This window comes from Tamandua tetradactyla, chromosome 2, assembly GCF_023851605.1.
Source record: "Tamandua tetradactyla isolate mTamTet1 chromosome 2, mTamTet1.pri, whole genome shotgun sequence".
NCBI lineage: Eukaryota > Metazoa > Chordata > Mammalia > Pilosa > Myrmecophagidae > Tamandua > Tamandua tetradactyla.
Genome location: NC_135328.1, coordinates 41,140,003 through 41,166,634, shown reverse-complemented (window position 1 = coordinate 41,166,634; position 26,632 = coordinate 41,140,003). Strand labels below are relative to the sequence as shown.

Sequence of the window (26,632 nt, the reverse complement as noted above, 5' to 3'; positions counted from 1 at the left end):
TGTAACCTGTAAAGTGCTGTCCAGATGTGAGCTGTGGTGATAATTATTCTCCAGATGTGTGGGCCAAACTATCACAGACACATCTGTGAGGAGCCAACATCTGGAGGCCTGGCATTCCCTCATCTCAGTCTCTGACTCCCTTTCCCCTCCCTGCTCTAATTCCTTTCCCTACGCTGCCCCTTCTCCCACCCTGGGGCAGCTTGCCAGTTCCAGGGTTGTAGCGAGAAGAATAACATTCTTCTGTTCTCTGTTCAGTGTGGAAATTCCATCTCTTTGCAGTTTCCATAATGTCAGAGTTGCACTGAGGGTCCATTAAGGCTTCTTATGGGAACGGAGGAGGGTGTGGAGAGAGGGAGAGAGAGCGGCAATCCCTTTTACTGGGAGTTTTACTAGTAACCTTAGTTGAAATCTTTCCATCCAGTCACCAAAGCCCTCAGTGGGTCACGGCTACTTCTAGAATGTGATGTGTTTGTGTTTTCTAAATAGGCCAACAGCAAAAGAATGTTTCATTGAATCAAAGCACACATCCAGTGCATTTTTTTTCTTCAACCAATTTTTCCTCTTTGCTTTCGCAAACACGACTCTGTCTGGGTTAATTCTCAAAGCAGTTTTGGACTTGAGGCTGAGGTCGCTTTGTAGGGAGTCCCCAGTAGTAAGGCAGTTCAGTTCCGTACACATTTATTTGGCATCGACTTTATGCTGGGCACTGTGGTTGAGACTAAAGGTCCAGAGGTGAATGGAGCATTGTGCTGTTGTCGGAGGTCATACGGACTTTGGGAAAGACAGTCACAAACTCAGAGATTTCCCAACATCCTATGGTAGGGTTAACATACAAGTGGCCCTTGGTGTTTTGGGTAGCTCAGAAGAGGAGGCAGCCAGCCAGCCTCTGTACTGCCTGAGCCCAGCCTAGAACAAAGTACATAGTGGGTTCGCCATAGGAATATCATGAATTAATAAATAAGTGAGTCTTTGCTGAGGGTTTAAGGAAGCCTTCCCCAAGAAAACAGTCTTGAATCATGGTGGAATATGTGTATTAGAGTTCAGAGGTTGCAAACCACAGCCACAGAATTTGGCACAAAGGAAATTTATTGTAAGTCTTGGGAGGATCTTGGCTCACAGATTGAAAGGGAAAGCTGAAAAACAAGACTTGAAAGAGTTAGGAAGCCAGAAAGTTCCAGGGTTTCAGTGGCAAAAAGAGCTCAAAAATCTCATCCCTTCTTGACAGCTAAACAACCTCAAACTATTCCTTTCTTGTATCATTGTGCTCAAAATTCAGGATCCTGGGAGTGAGATTCCAGGTGGCCATGCTCAGGTCAGATGCCTGGATAATGAAAGGAATCATCTGGAGTGGGAGAATATAACACTTATGTTTAAATTCCACCGTGACTATATCCAATGGTACAAAAGTAGTCATCTCTCCTTCCCCCACACCCCCAACTTCCCTCCAAAATTAGGTACTATATTAGGAAGGAGTAACTATTGCTGAATGGCCAAAAGGAAATTGCAACTGTGCATTATGGCAAGAGTTAGGCAGAATAAAAAAAGATGGCAAGAGTAACCCTGCTTATGAAAACAGCTTGACTACAAGTATGAAGATCTGGAAAAATAAGAGGTGGGCAGGAAATTTCAAGCAGCTTAGTATTGCTTAAGTATAAGTTAAAAAGGATGACTGGATGTGAACAAGGACAAATCATGGAGATCCTTAAACTTGATTTAAGTGACTGGAATAATGAAGAAGGCTATAAAATCCCATACTACCCTCACCTGTGTCACTGCTGTTAGGAAATATTGTGCTGTTGTTGCCCATCATAAAGGACTGCAATGTTTTCAGTGACTGTTACATGCCACTGACACTGGGATAAATAGATTAAACACATCAAAATATTATTAAACCAATTACAGATATATTAAGTGGCCCTGAACTTGGCTTATCGCCAACTTGAAGATTTTCTTGAAGACTTAAAAGGAAAAAGAGCTGAAAATTATCATCTGTGGCTCATTGCTCATACATCCAGCCATCAATGGAATCCCCTGTTGCCCAATAATCACCCTTTGTTCTGTTTTTGTTTGTTGATTTTGTTTTTAGTGCAAGCCTGAGGGTCTTATGTAACAGACTGTGTGGTTGGGTGAGAAGTTCTTTCTCCCTGAAGTTAAGTTTGCTTTCTGGTACTCACCAAAGGAATAACAAGGGAATGGATAAGAGAAATATAAAAAAAAAGAAAATCACAGACTTTTCTTGGGTACCTACTGTGTGCAGCTCTAAGCCAGGCCTTTTGACTTTATAATCATGTTTGTAATATTGTTGCTACATCCCAGGGAATTAGATGAATCTGATGATTCTGGTATTTCTTGTGAGAAAATAGAGTTCCAGGTCTATAAAATTCCCATGTTTGGGGAAGCTGGGATTTGAACCCAACTTTGTCTGACTCCAAAGACAAATATTCATTCCTTGGAATTACTTTGTACTTTAACATTTCCTTCCAATGGCACTTTGCGCCTTGTCATTGGGAGCTGTAACTCAACACGTCCTTATATTTGTATCTTTATAGTGATAGAAGAAGCACCACCCCACAAAGAGAGCAGCCCATATAGAAGACAAAAGTGGTCTTTCTAAGCAAACCTCTCCTTGTCTCCACTTTATTTCTTTAAATCACTATGAAGGAATCCACTCTTTCAGCTCAATGCCTACCATCCCAGTATCAGAAGATGGGGTTGGGCCTTGTTATAATCTCCACGTGAACTCACAATCTGTCTATGCTTTAGCTGGAAGGACCCATAAGAATCACCCAGTCCTATGGTTTTCAAACATGACATGCATCAAAGCCACCTTGGGAAATTTGTGGAAAAAAAGATTCCCAGGTCTTTTCCAAGACTTAATCCAATTCTCAATGGCTAAGGTCCTGTAATCTATATTCATGCCAAGCTCCCAGATCATCTGGATGTTCAGCCACTTCTGGGAAATTGTTTCAGCTCAGTTCTTCAAATTGTATTGCATGAGAAATCAAGATCCAGAGAGAGGGGAAGAAATGTGCCCAAGGTTTCACAGCCAATTGACTAGTCATGTTTTTAATTTTCTGACAAGGCAAGGCCAGCTTTGCTGGTCCCCACTGACAGCCCCCTAAGCACATGTCTCTTGTTTTGCCTAAGGAAGTTTGCTCGTTGACTGTGGAGTTGAATAACTTGTAAGTGAGTGAAGAAACTACGTCATCTCTGATCATAAAACCTGGTGAACTGCAACCAGGCTAGTATTTGCACTACAAAACTGCCTAGGGAGGCTAGCCCGACTTGGCACTGGCCTTATTCCTGAACTGAAGTAAGGCTTTCTTCCCTGCCTTTCTCTACCTGTCCCAGACATCAGGAAAGGGGATAAGCCTCGGGTTACTGCAGGGTCAGGAAAACACTCAAGATAAAAATCAGGGAATATTCCACTTTTGGTTCTGCCAGCTGCATGACCTTGGACAGGTACTTTTTCCTTTCTGGCTCTCAGTCACCCCCTTCTAAAATGGAAGAATTGGCTTCTGGGGTGATTGTGAGAACTGAATATAGAGTCACAATGTCTTAATTTAGCAATGCATTCCAAACCCTAACTAGCAAATTAGACTATTTGCTCCAGGCAAATCACATCACCTCCTCAAGCTCAGATCCTGATCTGTAAAATGAGAGTGTTGACTTGACAGTTACATGGAGTGGAGGGGATGACTAAATGAGATACTACTATTTCGGTACTTGACACATCCCCTAGCTATGCACAAGGCCTAACAAATGGGAATTATTGCTCTTGCTGTTATAGAGATTTATCATTCTGATCTGAATTCCAAAAAGATGAAGCTTGGGACCAAGGAGGAAAGTGCTCAGACATTCCATTTGAACAGGTTTTTGTAGTTCCTTTACAGATGGTCTCTTCAGCAATCCTTTAAATGGGCCAACTGACATACTTGAAAGAGTATTGGTACAGGGTCAGAAGAAAGCAGCTCAAAGGTCTACTCTGGCTTGGAGAGCCTGTGTGAACACAAATTCCTATCTCAGCCACAGACTTCTCATCTACAAGGTGTAGGCCAGGATCCTCATCCTGGAAGACTCAAATAAAAATGGTTTTGAATCTAATAGGTGGAGCCCACATTTTCTAAGAACCTACCATGTAGTTCAACCTCTCCTGAAGCCTGGAGACATGAAACATGACCCCACCCAGGAACTCACATCTTGGGGGGGAAACATACACCTAAAAGGGCAATGAGAATACAGTGGACTAAGTAAAAACATGTCAGAAGAATGAGGATTTTGAGGGCCAAGGAGGAGCTCCTAACCTGAATTTGGGGGGTATGGTCAGAGCAGTTTCCCTGGACTGAGTAATACTTCTCCTTTGAGAGTTTGCTTTGTAAACAACAACGTCCTCTACAAATCTCTAAGATTGTTTACCCCTGCCTTTCCAGTTGAGGGTTTGAGAATCTTAGAATATTAGAGCTGGAGAATTTCTCAGTGAGTTCTAGTTCACCCAACCTGTTTTATGAAGGGACACTGAGGGCAAGACTGAAGAGAGATGGGCCCAGAGTCTCACATCCTGTTAGTGTCAGTGTTGGGCCCAGAATCTGAATTCTTAACTTCTCGTTTGGAGTGCACACTGCTACCTGAACTGACATCCTTCCCGGTCTTTTCATTTCTCTACACACTCACAGATACACACACACAGGCACACATGCCCACTTGCCCAGCAGAGCACACCTGTGGCCCTGCGCCCTCCCCTGCTGCCAACTCTTGTAAAACAGGAAAACAGAGCAGCCTGGCTTTGGCCGTAATGTGCACAAACACATGGAGCAAAGTTTCCAAAGGGAGACAGACAGTGAGTACCTTTCAGGGTCTGGCTGTTTTATGGGCAGAGGCCAATTAAAAAAACACACCCACATACAAAGCCCGTGGGTTTTGTTTGGCTGTGGCTTTCTGTCCAGGTCTCTCGCATGCTGCGTTGATGGTGCAAATTGGGAGGGCCACTGTTCTTGAGGGATCCTGGGCATTCGTGGCCCTTCCCAGGAGTCCTCTCTTAATTCCCTCTCATGCTAAACATCAAGCACAATTTTACAGGGTGCTAGCTAGGTATGAATATGGCCCAGTGCAAGGCTCCAAGGTACAGAGACAGTCTTACCCAGACCATGCCCTTGTGTAACTCATAGTACTGCAGGGTAGGGGTGGGGGTGGAGGGATGAGATTGAGTAAGAAAAGTGTATTAGAATGGAGCCAGGGACTCCCCATTGTGAGTCCCCAGAGGAGAGAGATACCAGCTCCTATGGGAGAGACCTAAGGCCTCAGGGAGTCAGGAAGCTACATTTGAGCTGGATCTGCCCAAGCTGGCAAGGCATTCTCAGCTGAGGGACTGGCACATGGGAAGGTGGATGAGGGGGAATGAGAGAGCATTTCTGAGATTTTATCAGTGTAGCTGGAAAGTAGGGTGTAGAGTACAAGAGTGACAACTAACATTTATATAGGTATTTGTAAGATCCTAAGTCCCTAACATGTATTGACACCCATTTAAGCCTCACTGAAGTCTTGAGGGAGATGCTACTATGTTCCCAAATTAGCAGAGGAGGGTGCCAAAGCATGGGAAGTTTCAATGACTTGTCCAAGGTACTTGTATCCTTAGCAACAAGGAGCTTGTATGACCATGAGAAAGACGGGGGTGGTGTCTAGGGCAGTAGAATTGGCTGCATTTGTGGTGTGCGGGAAAAGCTGGGAACTCCAGTTCTTCTTCAGGCTCTGAACCAAACTTGTTAAGACCTTGAGCCTTCCTAGATTAGAATTTGCCAAATGGAGCCAATCATTCTGCTCTTGTCAACCTCAAAGGCAGGTTGTAAAGATGAAAGGAAGAGAAGAATGAAAAGCGTTCTTTGTACGTGAGATATGTAATACAACCTTCATGTCCTTGACACATACATCTCCTCGAGTGTGTTGAGGACTTGTGGAGAACCCAAGGCCCGTAGAGGGTGAATGGCTTGCTCAAAGTTTCATGGCGCCTTAACTACAGAGGCAAGGCTGGAAGACAGGGATTGACATCAGTATTAGAGTAGTTAAAACCACAGGCTCTGGAGTTAGATAAGACTTAGATTAATTTTTTTACTCTGCCCACTGTCATTTGAGAACTGAAACTTTACTAACTTCTTTGAGGCTCAATTGCCTCATCAGTAAAATGGGAATTATAATTAATATCTCACAGTTACTATGGGGAGTATATGAAATAACATATTTAAATAATCTGTCATATGGCAAGCCATCAATTAAATGATGGTGATGAGAATGAAGTATAATGATGGTAATATGATGATGGTAATGATGATGAATCCAGCACTTTCCGAGAGGCCAGTACTTAACCCTTCCACAGTATTCTATACATATTCACATACAGGGCCATGCATGGTTTTCACATATAACTAAATGATATCTTTGACTCTTATGTCCAATTACTGTATCTGCATGATGCAAATGATGCCCCATCCATGCACTGTTCACTGACTTTCTGTGATCTATTAACCACTCATGCCCCAACTAGTTCTGCCAAATCTGACACTCAGACAGAGAAGAAAGGAAAACCCAAGGCACTGTACCCCTTAGTTAGCAAGTCCTGTTGTATCTTCATGCATAAAACTTCTATTTTAGCTGCTCCTTACCATGTCTATTACAATGGCCTGTGCTCAGGCTTCTCATCTCCATCCTGAACTCATCTCCTAACTAGTCTCTATGCCCTGGTTCTCTCTCTTCTCACTACCCTCCCACTTTTCTGTCAGAGGGATTTTTTCAAGATGTTTTATCTGCGCGTGTAACACTTTGCTTTCAATCTGGTGGCTCTCAACTGCCAGGGTAGTCTGACTCTGCCAACCACTCCAGGCAAACCACCCACCTTTCCTTGTACTCATTGTTCATCCCTCCAAAATGGTACACTCTTCCAGGGATATGCTGGTCTTTTTGCCCATAATGCCTTTTCTCTGTAGCTGTACTTGCTAAACTCTTATACATCCTTCAACTATGATATCTTGCCTTCCAAGGAGAGAGTTCATTGTACCCACCTTTCTTGTGGACAGAAAGGTCATTATAACAACTTGTTTACTGAGAGCTTTTTATCCCCAAGCATCCAATAGCTTTATATACATTATCTAATTGAATCTTTTCAAGCACTCTGAGCTACTATATTGATTCCCTTTTACAGATGAGGAAAAAGAGGCTTGGAGAAGTTAGCTATACAACTAATTTAAGCCTCTCAGCAAGAACTATTGAGTTTGCCTTCTAAATTTTTCTCAGGTCCAGTCTCCCCCCATCATAGATGTCATAGCCAATATTTAAAGTGAATATTTATAGTGAATATTTAAAGTGAAACCAGATTTGCTTCACTCCAAAGTGTCTGATTTTATCTCACTGTATTTGATTGGCTCAGTTCTGGGGGTTCCTTATGAGGAAGAGCTGGGTTCTGTTTATCTTAGTATCCCAAACCTAGAACTCAGTACTTGGACATTGGTTAGAAGTTAGGACAGAGCTTTCAATTTAAAATAAGGGAGGGGGGCATTGCTTTCATTTGTTCTGGGAGGTATTAAAACACAGTGCTTATCAGTTTGGATTATTTATTCTGCCCACAGTCAGATCTTACTAACTCAGTATCATCATTTACTTAGCTATAGGATCTGGGAAAGATTAAGCAATCATCTTAGAACTCAGTTTTTCTAATTGCAAAATGGTAATTACAATAGTGCATGGCTGTTTTGAGGTATGCATGAGACAAGCATGTACAGTTACGATATGATGAGAGCTTCCTAAAAGGTAGCCAATGACATTTGTCTGTACAGTTCATTCTTTCACATGGAACTGTACAGAAAGAGAGTCATCTCGGGACAATTTCCTGTGCCCCCTGATAATGCACGATTTCCTTTGCCCCCGATAACGCACCTCTGTGTGTTCACAACTTCTTTACCCCTCAGTGGAGACGATATGAGAGGTAACATTCTTGCCAGAGCAGTTGGGAATGAGCTCCTGTGGAATTTTGCATGGCAGCACATGAATCAATCTGGACTTGCAGAGCCCAGGGCATGAGTCCCAGTAGCCTCATTTGCACTTCGAGAATTTTTCTTTTTCATTTTCCAATGAAACATCTTAACAGCTATTGGTCTCACCTCCTTTCCTGCTATGGCAGGACACACACACACACACACACACACACACACACACACACACACACACACATGCACCTGTCTCACCAGACATCTGATTTCCCACTCTTGGGAGCCTAATGATGGTTGGGAAGGCAGGGGCATGCATGGGAGAATGAGTTTGGGGGCAGCCTGATGGCAGATGTTCTCATGGGGCAGCTAACTTTGGCAAACTGGGCAGCTATCCAGAGACCACAGCTGTCTGTGAGAGCCACAGAAAAAACCACACACTTCTCTGTGGGTTTCTTACTACTGCATTAAGTTCCAACATCATGGTCACTTCTCATTGAGTTAAAATTTTGATATCATTTACAATTTTTATATCTCTCAGGGCAGTTAGTAATTAATTCCTTCTATGAATTATGTTTCCCAGTCAAATTTTCCTACTATACCTTTCCCAGTCAAATTTTCCTAGCTATTTCCCTAGGATATTACATATGCATATTGCCTATTGAGAGAAAGAGAAAAAAATCCTACTATAAATTGTACTGGGAATATTACAGCCATTGTCTTAAGCCTTACAACAACCCCACAGGTGAAGATCCTCATGACCCCATTTTGTTGATGAAGAAAGTGAGGCTCAGAGCTCAAGTTACTTGCCCAAGGGAAATAGCTGATAAATGATAGCAGAGTCAGGATTCAAACTTATTCAGGCTCATACCATAGCCCCAACAAGTTGGGGACTTTGATTTTCTGCAATTATTAAGCTCAAACTTTCTTCCTGTGGGATCAAGACAATGAAAAGCTACAGCAATAGGGTGACTAGAAGGTGAAGGATCCAACTTCAGGAAAGGGAATATATGAAAAGCATTTATGATAGGAGTTGGTGGTGACAAAAACTCAATAAGTAAGTGTTGCTATTTCTTTTTCTTCTTCTTTTTTTTTTTTTTTTGTAGCATGTTGGTTTCTCTTTGAATTTACTCTTGGGAGGAGAAGAGTCATCAATATTGTAGGGGGGATTTGTTTATCTAAATTCCATCTACATACTTGGAGAAACTTAACTCCAATATGACTTCTTAAAAGAACACCTTTGAGCTTAGATAGTTGGAAGCTGAGCAATTCTCCAGGCACCTCAGTCATTTGTTAGAATCTCCTCCAGCTTCTGCTTTGGTTTTCCTGTGCCTTCCCCATTTTCCCTACGTGGGTCAGAGTCTGAGGAGAAAAATTTCAACATGTAGGTTGTCAGAGAAGTGATCGTTAATCTCATCAGTACTGATCAGAATGGAGAAGTAGGTATATACTTAATAGCTTATATTTCACTGGTATTCAGATATCTTCCCCTTTTCTGAATTCCCACAGTGCCCTATGCTCTTCTCTTTAACAGGTGGCATTCTTGCATTACCTGACCTACATCCCATTTCCTATAGAAACCTGGTGAATACCTGGGTGTCAATAATTTATAATGCCTCATTGTGCACATAACCTTCCCAATAACACATTTGAGGCAGTACATGTGCCATATGAATGAAGATTCGAATGATGAAATGTCTCCCCTATGACCAAAAGATCCAACCTACCATTATCTCTTGCCTAGAAAATGACCAAGGTCACCTTCTCTTTGTGGTCTTTCCAAGCCATCCTCTACTCTGCAGCTGGAATGTTATTTTTTTTCTAAATAGCAAGCTGATTATTTTTCTCCTTTGTTAAATTTCTGCAGTGGCTCCCACTTGCTTCAGGATAATGTCAAACTTTTTATCCAAGATGTCCAAGGCCCTGCCTAGCTCACAGCCTCACCTCTTGCTACTTCCTACTTCAATCTTTATTCATAATGAAAGTGTTTTCTACCTTGGAATTGGTTATATTTTCTCTTATCTCTGGGTCTTTGATCATGGTGTCCCCTGAGGCAGGAGCAAATCCTATTCCTGCCACCTCACTGCCTGGCTTAGTCCTCCTCATCCTTTGGGCTTAAATAGCAACTTTTTAAGGAAGCATTGTAGGATCCCTCTAGTTTGTCTCAGGTGACCCAGCATGAGTTCAGAAAACCTCTGTTCTTCCCCTACCACAACCAGAACCACCAGATTGGTTCTTTCTAATCTTCACTGAACCAAAGGCTTGCTGAGGACAGTCAGTTTCTCCCTTTAGTCTCATGCCAGTTGCCTAGCCCACAATAGATATTCAATAAATATTTGCTGAGGGAATGAAGAGGTTCTCAGAACACAGTGCATTGGTAAGAAACACCACCCAAGCAGAAAGAGAGACAAAAGGAATTTTTAATGCATGGAAAGTCCTGCAGGGATGCTGGGCAGACCCACAGGGAGCAGGAAGAGACAGGGGTCCTGCAAATTCAATAACGTCCCCCAAAAAATGAAGAAAAAAAAAAGTCCTAAAGACCCAAGCGTCCTCACTTTAACATAATTCTTGGGGATTCCTTCCTGATGCTGAAGAAGTCAATCTGTTCCTCCATAGGTCTCCTCCATGGGCCTGTGACTGGAGAGAGACTCAGTTTTGCACAAAGGAGGAAGTAGAAGAAAGGCCGCCTGGTCTCCACCTGAAAGCTCTTGCTCCCAGATCATCCACCATCCATAAGAAAAGTTTTAAAAAGGGGAGACTTTGATAAAGTCAAATAATATCTTAGAAAAAATAAAAGATAGAGAAAAATGAATAATTTCAGTGGTTACAAAGTATTCTGTCCTATATCCATGGGAGAAAAAGTTTGCTTTGGCCTTGCTGGCGAGCATCATCTGCCAGGCCCATACTCAGCTGTCCCCAGCCCACCCAGGCCCCAGGATCCACAGGTGTATGGCTCTCCCTCCCATGGAGAGTCTCTGTGCTCATGGACGGCAGTGCCCTCCCTCACCGGCCCTTGGACTCCCCGTACGTGTTCCTAGCCATGGACACCATCTTCTCTTCGCATGTGATTTTGGTGTCCTTGAGGATGCTGTACCAGACCATGCCTGCAGGCCGGATCTCCTCGCTGCGGCAGAAAAGGTAGGGCACGGTGTCCACACGGCTCTGGATGTAGGCGCTTCGCAGGAGGCTGGAGCAGTGCTTGCTCACCCTCTCCAGCCGCCGCAGGATCAGGTGGGCTTTTCTGAAAGGTAGGAGGAGACAGCAATTAAGGAAGCTCCGAAGTAAAAGTTAGGTCTGGGAGGTAGTGAATAGGGCTCCCCAGACAAAGACTTCTTTTCCCCAACAATTTTCCAGCCATTCCTGACCTGAGTGTGCTATTTTAGCCACCTATTAAAAAATTACCTTAGAAACTGTCTTCTACAACTGTAGAATGTGTAAAAACTGAAAGTGATTGAAACTTTGACCTAGAATTTTCACTTCTAGGATGTGGGAGTCCTCTAGGAGAACTAGGGTCACCAGGTTGGGGAACCTGGGCACACAGGAATTACAATTCTAATGAAACTATGACAAACTGATAGCCAAAATGTACTGACACTTATGATGTGCCAAACACTTGGTGAATACTTTACATTTAAAAAATTTTATTTAATCTCCACTATAGCCCCAGCATTATTGTACTTTGCATCTTCGTGTTATGCATGAGGAGCCCATGGCTCAGAGAAATGGTGACATGCCTTAACCAAGGTCAAAGAACAAGTAAGTGCTGGAGTTGGTCATTGGAATCTAAGCATCAACTCCCACAAGCCCCTTTATGAACTGTCCATCCTGTTCTCCTTGTTCTCTGTCTCTCTCATACTTATCTGTGCCACTCAGGAAATTTGGAAAACTTATCCTCTGTTCTCCTTTTAGTCAAAGTCTAAATAAATATATCTGTACCCAAATCAGAACGTCTTTGGGTGTCAATTTTTCTCAACTCTAAAATGGTGATGATGGCCTTTCCCTCACAAGGTGGGTTGTGAGATTAAGCGTGAAAAATGCACTCAACCTGGAGCAGAGTAGGCTCTCAATAAATAACAGCTACTAGTACAGAGAATTCTTACGATGCTGCCTAAGGACCAAGGTCTTAGGAAGAATTGCTGTATGACGGTGGTTCTCATTAGAGACCTTTTTACCCAGCATCAAGGTTCAAGAGGAGACATAAGGGCTGCATAGAAAGTCAAGCCTACAACTATCTTTGATAAACCTTAGTCCAGGGTTTCTTGACAGCAGGACTCTTGGTGTGATTTTGGGTGGGATGATTCTTTTTTTGTGGGGCTGTCGTGTAGGTTGATTAGAGGCATTCTGGGCCTCTACCCACCAGAGGGCCAATAGCACCCCTCCAGTCAAGACAGTAAAAAGGCCTCCAGACATTGCTAAATGTCACCTGGGGGGCAAAATCACCTCCAGTTGAGAACCACTGATCTAGTCTGATCTATTCTCTTTGAAGATGTGGCAACTTGTGGCTTAGGGTGGGAGAAGGAACGTCCTTTTCTCAGGTCACAGCACCAATCAGCTTCAGATCTGTCCATGTGGAAATCATGTTTCTCTACAAGCCCACATCTTCAAGATGCCCAGGAACTCTGACAGGTTAAAGGACAGGCTCTCTTCTGCTACCCTCTACATGCCCTGAGACCCTGGAAAGGAAAGTATTTTACAACGACAGGCCCCACAAACGAAAGACTGTGCTAGACACCTGTGTGGAGGCTGGTAAAGGTCCAGGCTTATGTGTGTACATTTTGTGGGCACAATTTATGAGGTGCCTTTCAAAAAGTCCTCTTTGTATAGTTCACCACTTGGGTGGAATATTTTCTGAGGTGCCAAGAATTCCTAGCTTCATAATCACACTCAAGTTACTGCTCTACCCACAGTCCTCTCTCCTTTGGCAAGCACCAACCCAAGAGGAGCCTGAGAAGGTTATTTCTCACCCCTCCTTGTTTGAGTTCTTGCTCAATGTCCTTAGGAAATTTACTTAACATCTCTAAATCTGATTCCCCAATTGAAAAATGGGGCTATTGTCAAGATACAGGAGATAAAGTCATTCACTGTTCATTTATTGAGCATTTATTATGGTACAACTCCCAATTCAGTCAAGAGCAATGATAGAGAAAGGCATGGGAGCAGTGGGAAAATAAGAGCAGGTGCCTACATAGGATGGAGGGTATCTGAAAGGACTTCCTAATGGAAGTGGCACTGGTGTTGAGTCTCAAAACAAACAAGACTGAGGTAAACATAAGAAGTAGCGTAGGTAAAATGATGGAGCTAAGAGACTGCGTGAGAGTTCTGAGGATTTATGGCTGGAACACAGCACAGGAATAAAGAAGCAGTAGGATGAGACAGAAGAAATAAGCAGGAGCTAGGCCACTGAGGCTTTAAAACTTGGACATTGGTTGTAAAGGCTAAAGATGCAGCATACTAGGTTGAGTGAGTGTTTGGGTTCAAATCTCTGTTTAGCCAAGTATTATCTTGAGCAGATCACTTAATCACTTATGTCTCAGTTTCTTTCACCATACAATGGGAATGATAACTGTATCTACCACATAGCATTATTTTAAAAATTAAACAAGTAATCATGAATCTATAATAAATACCATTTGTTATCATTGTCTTAAGGACCAATCGGTTTATTGAAGGGTTTTAAACAGGAAAGTGACAGGCTTGGAGCTCCAGTGTTAAAAGACATTTTTGGCTGCTGTAAGGTTAATTGAGTGGGTTGGGCAGGATTGGCAGCAAGAAACCAGGCAGAAGACCTATCCAAGTGTGTTTGCCATCATTGTACTTAGGGGTCATAATGTGATTTTCTCTCTGTACTTGTAAAAAGCTTCCTAATCTTTCTGAACCAGTGTACTCACCTATAAAAAAGCATAACCTATTGCCTACCTCATAGGATTGTAGTGAGGATTACATAAGTCAATACATGTAAATCTCTTAGAGAAGAGTCTGGGCCACAGTTATCACATGATACATGTTAGAAAATAGAATCATTGTCATAATCACAGCCACTACCATCATCCTCATCCTCACCCTCACCCTCAATAGGTGTCCTGTGTATACCAGGTACAGGGGACAGATTTGGAGAAGTCTTAGGAGCCTTTATGAGTCAGCAGTAGGAGGCAGACACAAATGTTAGCAGTCTCTCATTCAGCAGCAGAGTGCTGCGAGATTGGAGGACATGCAGTGTGCGATGGGAGTATATAAGGTTGACACCTAATCAGTTCTGGAGCTCAGAGATGTCTTCCCAGAGGATGTAATAGCTAAGGTAGGTCTTCAATGATGAAATGAGTTTTTCAGATCAATCAATAGCAGAGGAAATAGCCCCTTCGAAGTTAGAGAAGCTGGAAGAAGCATAATCCACCAATTGTTTGAAATGGCCAGTACAGAGAATAGATGGGAAACTGGGTGGGAAATCCAGACTTTTCTAAGTCATTCTGGGCTATCTGTATTTTTATTCGTTGGGCAGTGAAGAGAGATTTTCTGGTCCAGAGAGTCACAAAAATAGGCCATAAATGCAAAATGAGGTTGGAAAGGGGAGTTTCTTCATTTCCCATCTAAACACTTTGTTGCCAAATGCCCAGCTATTTCCTCAGAGAAAATCTTGGAACTCATTGGATCAAGCCTTCCTCTGTATGGACGGGGGAACTAAGGCTTAAGGAGGGAGAAAACACCTCAAGTTAGTATCAAAGACAAAACTAGAACAAGGGCTCCTGATTACCCAGAGTTGAGACGCAGTGTATGGCTCTGGAGTCCTAGATTCAAATCCTAGCTCTGTTATTCAACAACTATGGGACTTATGAAGAAGATCTTCTGTGTCACTAACTCTTAGTTTTTGCATCAGTAGAACAGGAATAATAGTTGTTTTCAGTAAATGTTAGCAATGTTTTAAAGAAGCACATTGTAACAGAAAGAAAATAGACTTCCCAGCCCATCAGGGCAAGTCATTTCACCTTTCCAGTGCTTTTAAAATGGGACTAGTGATGCTGATCTTATAAAGCTGCTATTAGGCTGAAATGATAAAACAACCATCGGCATCCAGTACAGGACCTGGCACATAAGAGGAACTAAACCAGCGACAGTTGATTTAAATGTCTCTTGTTCTTTCTCCACTATATACAATGCCTCAGCACCTTGGCTGGCACTGAGATAACAAAGAGAGGGTAACTCAGATGGTGGAGCCATGGAGAGAAGAGTTGAAGGTACTCAAAGGCTGGTAAGGAGGGGTGTATGTGTAAGAGCAGGTCCAAAATCAAAAGAGCTGGGTAATAAATAAATTGTAGGCTAGGCATGCACCAAGCTATCCCTGGAGGGGTTTATTGCAGGTTAGAGTGATCGCTTTTCTCAAATACTAGAAATGAAATCTTCCTCATTGGTCATAGGACCCAGGCCCACCAGGATAGGAAGCAAGTGACAAAGGAGGGACATAGCCCACTAACTTATTGTACTAGCAGGGAACATTGGTATAGGAAGGCTTGTGAAGGAGGTCCTTTCCCACTCTCAGGGACTGGGCTTGGATATCACTTTTCCAGGAATCGTAGAATTTCTGACCGACTATTCTCTTCCCAGCACCATTACCCAGTGAACTGTTGACACAGTGACAGGACAAAGACCTAATTTTTAAGGGTGGATCAGGATGGAGAAAAAGAGGAAAGGAAGGAAATGTTCCCGTTAGCCTCTTTCCCTCCTCCCTGCCTCCTTGAGTTGAGCTTAAATGTCTCTGTGTTAGCTGACCCCAAGCTTAATGACAGTCAAGGGCATGACATGGTTGCCAAAAAATTGGAGCACAACCTTCAGAACTGTAAAGAGCAAATTAAGGAAAGTAGTAATGACTTCATCCAGGCTGCCCTGGTCAGGTCCTATCTGGAACACCCTAGTCATTTCTGGTAAGAGGGACACATACGAACTGTAGCCAGACCATGATGTTGAAGGGCATCTCAAAAGCAAGCCTTCTGAGGAGGCGCTGAAAGCAGTAATGTAATTTGTCCACTAAAGGGGGAATTCAGGTACATGGCTATATTGTTTTAGTAACTGAAAAAAGTTGAGCAAAAACTGAGGGTCAAGAATAAGAATGACCACAACTGATTAAGTACCTACTGTGTGCTGGAAGCAGTCTATGTGCAACATCATCTTAAACAGACTCCTCACCACAATTCTACAGTGCATACTTTATTCCCAGTCTACAGGTGGTAAAAGTGAGTCTCAGGCCAGTCACGTGATTTGACCTGGGCAAAAGAGTGAGAGAACAAGGCCTCGCATCTCTGTTTGTAGGCACCCAAGTGTATTGATGAAGCCACTCTAAGATTAACAGAAGGCAGATTTTTACTTAAGAAAAATATGAAACCAGACTCCTCTAAGCATAGAACAGGTCCTTCCAAATGGCAGTGGGTTCCTCACCTCTGGAAGTGATCAAATCAAATATGCTTTAGAAAGGAGTCTAATGGTAGTGGGAGTTGGACTAGGCTTTTGTTGTTTGTTTATTTGTCTCTTTAATCTAAAAGGAATTGCAGCCTTGTTTTACAGAGTAATGACATTTGAAGAGCACTGAACTTAGTGTTATACAATTGCCTAAGCCCTGACTTCCTGAGATGAGGCCACATTTGTTAAGGTTCTATTCATACTTCAGAGTCTTGATGAAATTTCATCTTCTTCAGGAATTTCTCCAGATGTTCCCAGTTATCATACATTATGTTTTCCTCTTTATTCCTGTTTATTTCTCTGTTGTGAGTCACATAACACTTTCTCAGGTCTCAACTATTTATTTATCTTTGGGACTCAATGTAGTATACAGGACAAAACACTGGTTTGATTTCAGAAGACATAATGTTGAAACTAGGATTCTGACACTTATTAGCTGTGTAATCTTGAACAATTTACTTAATTCCTCTGATTCTCTGTTGCTTAATCTCCAAAGCTGAATGAAATGTGATGTGAATGATTGAGCCATAACAGGTGCTCAATTAATGTCTCCCAGGATGTTTTTGGATGGTGCATGGCTCCCTTGGTGCCCAGCTCCTGACTGTGTAAGAAGAGGGGATTAATACAATAACTTGGCTTGAGCTAAGGACATTCTCAGACCTTAGCTTTCAAAATACAGCAGCTCACTAGCAAGAGTTGATAAAGGGAATGAAATGACACAAAAGTATTTGTACTTGTGAACTAAAGAAATCATCAGATAAGTGGGCCAAAGGATTATGCAGATTCAATTACAGTAGTAAAAACACTGAAGAAACTTAGTTCTTCTTTAGTAGAAGACTAAATTAATATGTAATACATACATATAATTGCATGGCTAAAGGACCCTTCAAAAAGACAAAATACATTACATATGCATCTGTGGGAAAAGACATGTACAGTACACTGTAAGTGGAAAAAGCCAGACAACAGAATAAAATGTAGAGCTAAGGGGATATGATTGTAGATATAGGTATACCCTTAAGGGTATATAGGTACACCTTAAGGGTATATAGGTATACCCTTAAGCTACACAACCTCTCTCCCTGATCAGATGCAAATTCATATCCTTATCCATAGCCATATCTTTATCCATATTTATTTTTATATCTAAATCTATTAACAATTTTATCTCTGGGGTGGAGTTGGTATTATGGAGTTCAGAAGTACCCAATTTGTACTTTCTATTTTATATACTTCTTTTTTATTTAGTTATAAAACAAGCAAGAATTGCTTCTTGAACAAATTGCAATAAAGGTATTTCCATTTTTAAATGATGCATTATACACACACACACACACGCTTTAAAGTGGTGTGTTCAATTTGTACAATAAAGCCATGGTTTAATATCTTCCCAGCAGTTCATCAAGCTTTAGCCTCAGACCGCCAAACAGAAAGCCAGAAGCTTAAGTATTGCCACCTGGGCAAATATCCCCAACATCAGTTCTGAAATGTGATTTGTAAGGTGACCAATGAAAACATTTGCATTTGCTTCCTCCCCACATCCTTCCCTTACAGGAGACCATGAGATCTTCCCAAAGATTCATTCCTCTCTGATGGCAAGAATGACTGACCCCAAACTATTACAGTTTGGAGCTGTTTGGGATGCTAGCCTCTCTATACCGTCAGTGAGGAAACAGATCCATGGGAACTTGTCTAAAGTCACAAGTGTGTTTGTTGGTAGAATTGAGATGGAAACTCAGTTCTTTTGTTTTCTCTTCATTCCCTTCTCCCCTGGTCCCCCACACTGATTGAGAGCGAAGAATAACCTTGAGTTAGGTTGAATTCAGTATTTCTCCTTTCTAACATATCTTCAATTATAATAGATGCATTGACTTAATAGTAACCTTTCAAGAAAAGAATAAATAACAGAACAACTAATATCCACATCCATTTGAGATATATCCTGATTCCAAAAATTTCAAAATATGTGGGAAAATACTACAAGTGCACCATAGACTCTACGAATAAGACCTAAGAAGCCTAACTCTGCTCTTGTTCTAAATGCCCTAGAAATTCCAAGAGAGTTAATCCAAGAAATAATATAGGGGAAGATGCTAAAACCGTCTTGGACTCAAAAAAAAAAAGTACAGTGACATTCTAGATTTGCTTCTTTTCACTAGAGATACAGCAACATTTCATAGGGTGCACCAACTCATTTCACGTTGTAAGGGCTATTGTGCTGTGTTGAGAAAGATGCCAGGCTGGCTGAACCAAGGCCAATGCCTTCTATGATCTATTAGCAATGTGTGCCATGGAAGCAAGAGGGAATAGCACAGTAAATATAGCATCCCTAGTCTAGACAGATCACCTTCATGGAAACAAAATCTCTTCAAGGGTCTGCTCTCTTCTCCTTATTCTCTCTTTTTAAACAAACATGACTAAGAGGATTGAGACACCCAAGAGTGGTAAAGAATGCTCTGGATGGAGCAAGTTCTGGTCCCTGGTCACCTATGAGCTCAGTTTTTCAAGTGTCTTAATAGAAACCATATGGCTGTATCAGCTGGGTGTCAGTGGGTCTTCTCTGAATAGCTGTTCGCAGTAACCTGTGGTTGTCATAGAAACCAGGCTGTGGGCCTGATAGATTATGCAGAGGCAAGAGATGCCCTCTTGTCACTAAATTGTATGGGGTATGAGACCATAGATCCAGGGAAGAGTTGAGAACAATTTTGGGGTTTGCTGGTCATATGCCCAGATAATCCAAATAGTGATCATCCCATGATATCAGTCCTCAGAGAGCTCCTGGGAAAAGCTCTTATCATCCTAGCTACCTTGGGTCCCTGAGAAACAGGATGTGCTAAGTAGGAAATGTTGCTCACGGTATGCCTGTTCTCTGGCCTCTACAACATTTCTTGATTTTGAGCTGGAAAGGACTTTGGAATCCATCCCTTTCATGTTACAAATGGGGTCCAGAATGGGGATGGAATTTGCTCAAGGTCATACAGCAAGTGGGTGGCACAAACTGAGCCCTTGGCCTCTTTGCCCCAGGATAGGCAAGGGTAAGGCTCTTCCTTGGTCTCCTTTACACTTTGATGTGCTGTACACTTGCAAATTTACCAAATTGCTTCCCTGTTTGGAACCTTCATATGGCTTCTGGGAGTAAGAAAAACCCCTGAATAGGCTCACGAGACCCAGCATGATCTGACCCCTGTGGACTTCTCCAGTCTTTTCTTTTCTTTTTTTCTTTTTCTTTCTTATCTCACCTGAACTCTCTCATCCCAAAGATTTGAATTTACTGTCTGAAATATATTCCCTTACCCCATTGCCTAAGGTCTTCGCACATGCTGTTCCTTCCACATGGAGAACTCCTGTTCATCCTTTGATTCCAGGCATAAATTTCACTTTCTCCTCTACAGAGTCTTCCTTGCCTCTTGGTCTAGATTAACTGCTCCAGCTATCTGCACCCCAAACCTTGTTACTCAAAGTGTGCTTTTCCAAACAGGACCATAAGCATAAACACAGAATCTCAGACCCAGTCCAGATACTGAATCAGAATTTGTATTTTTTAAAACTTGTTCTTAAGTGATTCACATACACATTAAAGTTTGAGAAGCAGTGCTCTAAAACAGTCAGCCTTCCCTTTATAGCATGCACCATGCTCCATATTCCATAGCAATTGCCTGATAAATAGTCCTTTCCTCACTAGATGCTATTGTAAAGATGGGATCTGTCTTGTTCACTGCAGAATTTCCACCCCAAACACAGGGCCTGGCACACAGAAAATACATTAAATGAATTAATGAATCAATAAATTAATAAAGTAGAGGTCTCTTCAAGTTCCTCAATATTTGGAAGAACATTGTGCTTTTTAGAATGTTTCTGAGCTAGAAAAGCCCTTGCAGTTCACTGAATTAAAACTTGGAGCCTTAGGGAGACCTAGTGACCCTTGGGGTTGGGAGAAATTAAAGAGGAGATACAACAGGTGGGGTTTGAGCACATCTGCGCTGCTCCTCCAACCACATGCTCATTCAATTACCCAATTATTCAACAAGCAATTACTTAGCACTTACTTGCAAGAATGGATAGGATGTAAAGATCACTTTGTATGATTTACACCTTAGTGGGGAAGAGAGATAGTACACAAACTCAGAAGCAACATAAGGTACTAAAACTAGTAAGTATGATGCAGAAAATTAAAACATGAATGCACAATAAAGTAAATTAGTGGAACTTTGGAGGATTCTTGAGAAGGTGGCATTTCTTCCAACACCTGGAATTCTTTAGGGTTTATTTCAAGGAAAAAGAGTGTTCCACTGCCAAAATTGAAAAAAAAAAATCCACTGCTTTAGTCCATCCTGATCATTTTTTAGTGAGGTTATTGAGGACTTGAATAGGGAACAGCCCAAGCCCACACAATCAGTTTATTAGCAGGGCTGGGATGGATTAGTTTGCGGCTGTCTTGATTTCTGCTCACATGCCAATGTGAGATGCTGGAAGAAACTCAGATCCCCTCCAGGATGCTAGAAAGAGCAGAGAAGGAGGAACTGAGGTGACATGGGTGGGGGTTCATGGACAGTGGCTGGTGACTGGTTCACCAGAGGTTAATAGGTTATCACAGTCCATTACAGAGTGGGATGCCCCGCTTCTGTGGGCAGCCAGACAGGCTATTCAAGGAGGTTTCTGTACTAGAGGGTCATAAAGTGTCCCAGCAGGTTGTAAAGAGAAAGTCAGGAGTGGAGCCCTGGTTTAGCTTCCACCTAAACTCCCTGAGCCCTGTGGGAAAGCCCCAAAATGTAGAATGGTTTTCCCTGTCCATGGACAAGATGGCAGCTGCAATGATTCACACTGCAGCTTTCCTCTGGGACTCTATCCTTCTGCCTGCCTGTCTGCCCTCTTTTAATCTTTAATCTAACGAACCTTCCTTTCATGTGAGAGGGAGAAAATTATAGCCCAGGACCCAACAGAGCTGATAAGGCCTGCCCCCAGGGGAAGATCCCTTTTATCTTTTAACCAAGTTCTCATCTCTTTCTGCTAGGGACTCAGATTCTTGGAACACTGTTGCAGGGAGCATTGTAAGGGCTCAGGGAAGCTCAAAAATAACCAGCTTCCATATCAAACTCTCTATAACTCTGGCCAGCTCACTTAGCCCCATAGGGCCTATATTTCCCCATCATCCATAGAATGCCAAATATACCCTGCCTTGCCCAGTTGACAGGGTCATTTTGAAGATTTCTGAAGCCTGGACTGCTGTCCAGCGAGTATTTCAGCAAGTCAAGCAAATTTTTTCCAATGGCCCAATGCCACCCTGGTCCAGGCCACCAACTGTCTCTCCTGGATTATTACCAAAGCAGCCACTAGGGCCTCCCTGCCTCCTTGCCTAGTCCATTCTTTCAACTGCAGTCAGAGGGGTCTTTCCGGAATGAAGACCTGATAATATCAAATACCTCCCCTCCCCCTGTGAAAAACACTTGAAAAGCTTCCCATTACCCTGGGGAGATAATCCAAACTCCTTAACCCGATTTAAAGGTCATTCAGGATCTGGCCCCTGATGACCTCTCCTTTCTTATCTTTTAACACTCCTGCCGTTAAGAGATAAGAGCTGGCACTTTGCTCCAACTACATGGAAATTCTTTCATTCCTCCAAACACAGCATTAATCAAAGTAGGAGGAGCTCCCCTGGGGGCACAGATAAGATTTTAGGGGTACTCAAGGTAATCACAAATCCAATATTAAACAACAAGGAGCCACACAAGAAGTTATTCTCTTTTTCCTTCTCTTTCTTTCCTTCAGAATACTTGAAGAACAAAGTCTCGGTTTTGGTGCTGCGTTTTTAACATTTCTTGCTGTTCTTCCTTTTAAAAGAGACAATATCAGTCTTGGCTAGGATTGGACGGCACTGTTTCCTTTTTATTTTTTTTTTCTACTGTATTGAATATTTAGGCTTAATTTTTTATTAAGGGTAGATGGTGCTGGTTTTCCCTTTCCAAGATGATACAGGGTTTTCTTTCCAAATATATTTTGAACAGGAAGTGAATCTATTTAAGAAAGGAATATAGGATAAAGTGTCTGTGGTATGGCAATATGGCAAGAATCATAACAGTAACAGGTAAGGATCAGAATTTGAGATAAAAACCTCTGTTCTAATGGAACCTTCTCTCCTGTGAACATTTCTCCTTCCCTTCCACTTGCCTAAGCCCCTGGTCACTCTTTAGGTCTCAGAATCTCAGCCCCTGGAAGACTCAACTGAGTTGGTGCCTATACCTCTTATTCCCCAAGAGCCTTACTCATGTGCTATCGTGCCACTTATTATTCCTATTTGTAATAATTTCTTGTTTAATTATCTGTATTATTCAGTCAAAACTAAGATACACATAGGTAGGAACAGTTTCTACCATGTTACTATTTCATCATCAACCACCATGTAAGAGGTACAGTAGGTGTCAAGGATCCAAACTCCTTAACCTGACTTAAAAACCCAGGGTAGCATTGGGCCATTGGCAAAAATTTGCATGACTTGCTGAAACACTTACTGTGCAGCACTCCAGGCTTCAGCAATCTTAATTAAAATAAAATAAATAAATAAATCACAGCTATTTACTCCAGAAGAACCCATTTTTGTATGCGAGAGTTGGAAGAGCTCTGGATCAGAACTCTGTGATCGTGGTTAGAGCCCATTTCCTCAAGAAGTCAAGGTTTCCCCATCTGTATAAGTGGAAGTGGGAAGTGGGAAAAGAAGTCATCGATCCAAAGAGTACCAATGTCCCCCTCCTACCTGACATTCTAGAAGTCCAAGAAACTAAAATTCCAAGAGCCTTTAACTCTATTTCCCATCTTGTAGCCCAAAATGACAAAGGTGTCCACCACCATTACTTAGTTGATAAAGTCCATTCTCAGTCTATAGGAAACAACAATCCAGCAAAGTCAAGTGGAAGAAAAAAGAATTTACCCCTCCACTAACACTCACATCCCATACCTGGGTCCAAGCTCATCCTCACTCCTCCAGACAAAGTCGCCAAACTTTTCATAGTGAGAATTGTAGTGGTGCTGGACTCGGAACAGCATTGATGCTGAGACCTCCATCAGTGTATTGTAGGCGGTCTGTTGCTCCTTTCCACTTGTGTACCCATTGTACAGGTTGTAGATCTTGTCAGCTATCTCTGAATGAGAAGAAGTGGAGGCACAGATTACTGGGCAGTGGGTACTCAGGAGGTGCACTGTGAAAATCAAACTTTTTAAATGGATATAAAGTATTCAAAACAAGGTTTAAACACAATTACTGCTCAATAATTGCTAACTTCATCATTAAAGTAATTATTGCATCTGTGATTTACAGATACTGAAATAAACTGTCTTGAGCTCATCTCAATAGCCTTCATCTAGGTCACCCTGCTTCCAGTTTCTCACCACTGTAGTATTTCCAACACATTTCTGTGGTTGGACCTGATCAAGTCCCCATTCAAAAATGTTCAAAAGAAAATCCAGATAATTCTGCTTGCCACTCAAGGCCACATGTACTCTGACAGCCATCCCTACTGACTGATATTCCTCAATTCCATTTGGGTTGCTCCTGTGACTAGAAGCCACATTCTCTCAGCTGTGGAGACTCAGATCAAAACCTATAGATGTAGCCAAGTCACTGCTAATAAGAGTCACCTCTGGGAGAATACGGGGGATCTGGATTCAGGATGTGTGGAACATTTATTTTGTACTATTTTCTACTCTGATTTTCATTTTTCTCTTTTTTTTAACCATGGGCATGTCATATTTTAAAATTAGAATAAAAATACAAGGAAACTATCTTAAACTTCCTTTATCTGTGAGATGGTTAGGTTCAGGTGTCAACTTGTTCAGGTGATTATGCCTAGTGATCTGGTCAAGCAAGAACTGGCCTAACCATTACTGCAAGGATATTTCATGGCTAGTTGATAAACCAGAAGGCTGAATTATTAAACCATCAGTCACTTGATTCCATCTGTGACTGATTACATTATGATCAACTAAAGGTATGTCTTCCACAAATTAGAGAATCCAATCAGTTGGATTTGATTCAATCAGTGGAAGATTTTTAAGGGAAAAGAGAATTCGCACTGCTTTTTCAGCCACTGAGCCTCTCATGTGGAGTTTGTCAAGACCCTTCATTGGAGTTGCCAGTCTCATGGCCTGCCCTACGAATTTTGAATTCTTGCATTCCACAGTTGTGTGAGACATTTATATATATTTCATATTTATAGATATCTCCTGTTGGTTCTGTTTCTCTAGAAAACTCTAACTAACACAATCTTGTAGTACACAAAAATACTTGTCAGAGCCAGTTTTGGAAATGTCTGTGTTTCCCCCTAGAATGTGAACTCCTAAAAGGTGGAGACCAAGTCTCTATTGCATTGCTTATACAAGGGCACTTAGTAAAGATTTCTCAATTTGAAGTGAATCACCAGGATTCATGAGCTACCATCCCATTTCTGCCTATCCTAATACAGAAAATTCATTTATTTCTGTGTCTAAAAGAACCAAGTATATTGTAGATCTGATTTATTGGTTGCATTTTTAAGATGTTTTCTGATGTTCATAACTGCATGGACGAGAAGCATAAAAAGTTATAATTTTCCATGCTAACTCTGACTGATAGTCCTTGACTATGGCTCTGTATTGAGGATTCCAAGGCCACCACTTGGTTAGATCAGAAAGAATGCTGGGATCAGCTAGTGATGTCTGGTATGGGCACAGTATTGATCTTCTAGGTGTCATCTCTTTACTATCTCTAGTATAGAATCAAGCAGGAGAAAGTGACTGATCACTAAGAAGCCTAAGCTAAGAGGCAGGACATTAGGCATGGGGCTCTGCTCCTCCACGAATCCCTGCCTCTAAGTCAGAACACACACAAGCTCCACCGAAGAGGATAAGTTTTCCTATGGGCAAAGATATTGCTAGTCAATCTCAATTTGCTTCATTGGTTTTATTTCTCTCTTTGTGCCAATGTGTATGGTATGTGTGATGGTGAGAGGGTACAGAACTCAGAGGAGGAAAATATGGGCGTTCCCTGGGAAGTGAAGAAGTGGGTCACCTACCTTCTGCCTTGTTGTCATCCACCAGGGGACAGGCTGTCCTCAGGGTCACCGTGCTGAGCTCTGAGTGCCGCCCTCGTGTATCCACAGCATACAGAGTGAACCTGTAGCACAGCAAGAAAACAGAGCAGTCCATGACTTCAGAGAAGGCCCTGGAAGTTAGAGGGAGGAACTCAAAACCAAGGCACAGGAGTAGTGGTTGAAAGAAACCAGCTATGTTTAGGCTGCAGGAGAAATTATTTGAGAACGAAAAGATAATTATGAAGTTATATATGTATTAAACATGAACTGCCCCTGAGAACTTCATGCTTAATCTCTTAATTTCCAATCATGCAAGCCTGGAAGGCAAGGATTATTACCACCTCTATTTTACCAATGAGAACACTGAGAGTTAGATTGTGTACTTTCCCATGTTCTCGCAGTTACTGCCATGTCTCACAGCACAGGTTTGGACCCAGAAATTCTGACCTGGGTGTGAGAAGTGAACTTCACAGCTATCCTGTATGCCGGAACATCATCATTTATATACTCATCCATTTATTCATTTATTCATTCATCAAATATTTATTGAGCATCAATTATGTGCCAGGAACTATTTCAGGTACTAAATTTATAAAGATGAACAAGATGGTCAAGGTCCCTGCTTTCAAAAAGCTAATCAAAAAGTAAAGAAAAGAGTAGATAATGATAATTATGATGGAGAATGTGACAGGATAATGTGGAAGAAAGTAATGCATGTGTGTTTGTGGTGGCGGTGGCAGCGGGGAGGGTGTACTTTACACTGGATGGTCTGAGAAGACCTCCCTGAGGAGGGAATGTTTGAGCTGAGACTTGAATACTAAGAAGGAACTGGGCTCATGAAAGGAAAAACTGGAGCAAAAGCATTCCAGGCAGAGAGAGCAGTAAATACAAAGGCCCTGGAGAGAGGACCCCAGATTATTGTTAGAATAGACAGCAGGCATAGCTGGGGCAAAGTGAGGTAAGGTGGGGACCTTAGGGACCATGATAGGGAGGCTGGGAGCTGGGAATTATCCCAGGTACAAGGCATGTCCTAGAGTTCTGTGATGGTAACTAAAGGTCCATGCTGTAGAGGTGGGAGGAGAGGTAGTCTACGTAGACTTTGAGGGAGAAAACTCAAATATAGACCTGGTGGATTTAGGTCCAGTCCAGGACACAGAA

The 26,632-nt window shown here is 42.1% G+C and overlaps 1 protein-coding gene across 7 annotated transcripts in view; it reads right to left on the bottom strand.

Moving 5' to 3' along the window:
• Window positions 1-10,370: 10,370 nt before the first annotated feature.
• ASTN2 (astrotactin 2) overlaps window positions 10,371-26,632 on the bottom strand; it is a 903,825-nt gene continuing 887,563 nt past the window's right edge. For all 7 annotated transcript variants that reach the window (XM_077143577.1, XM_077143583.1, XM_077143589.1 and 4 more), the window contains 3 exons: window positions 25,457-25,557; window positions 23,365-23,548; window positions 10,371-11,211 (listed from right to left, as the gene is read on the bottom strand). In XM_077143577.1, the coding sequence (XP_076999692.1) occupies window positions 10,974-11,211; window positions 23,365-23,548; window positions 25,457-25,557 (523 nt within the window). In that variant the 3' untranslated portion in view covers window positions 10,371-10,973. The remainder of the gene's footprint in view (window positions 11,212-23,364; window positions 23,549-25,456; window positions 25,558-26,632) is intronic.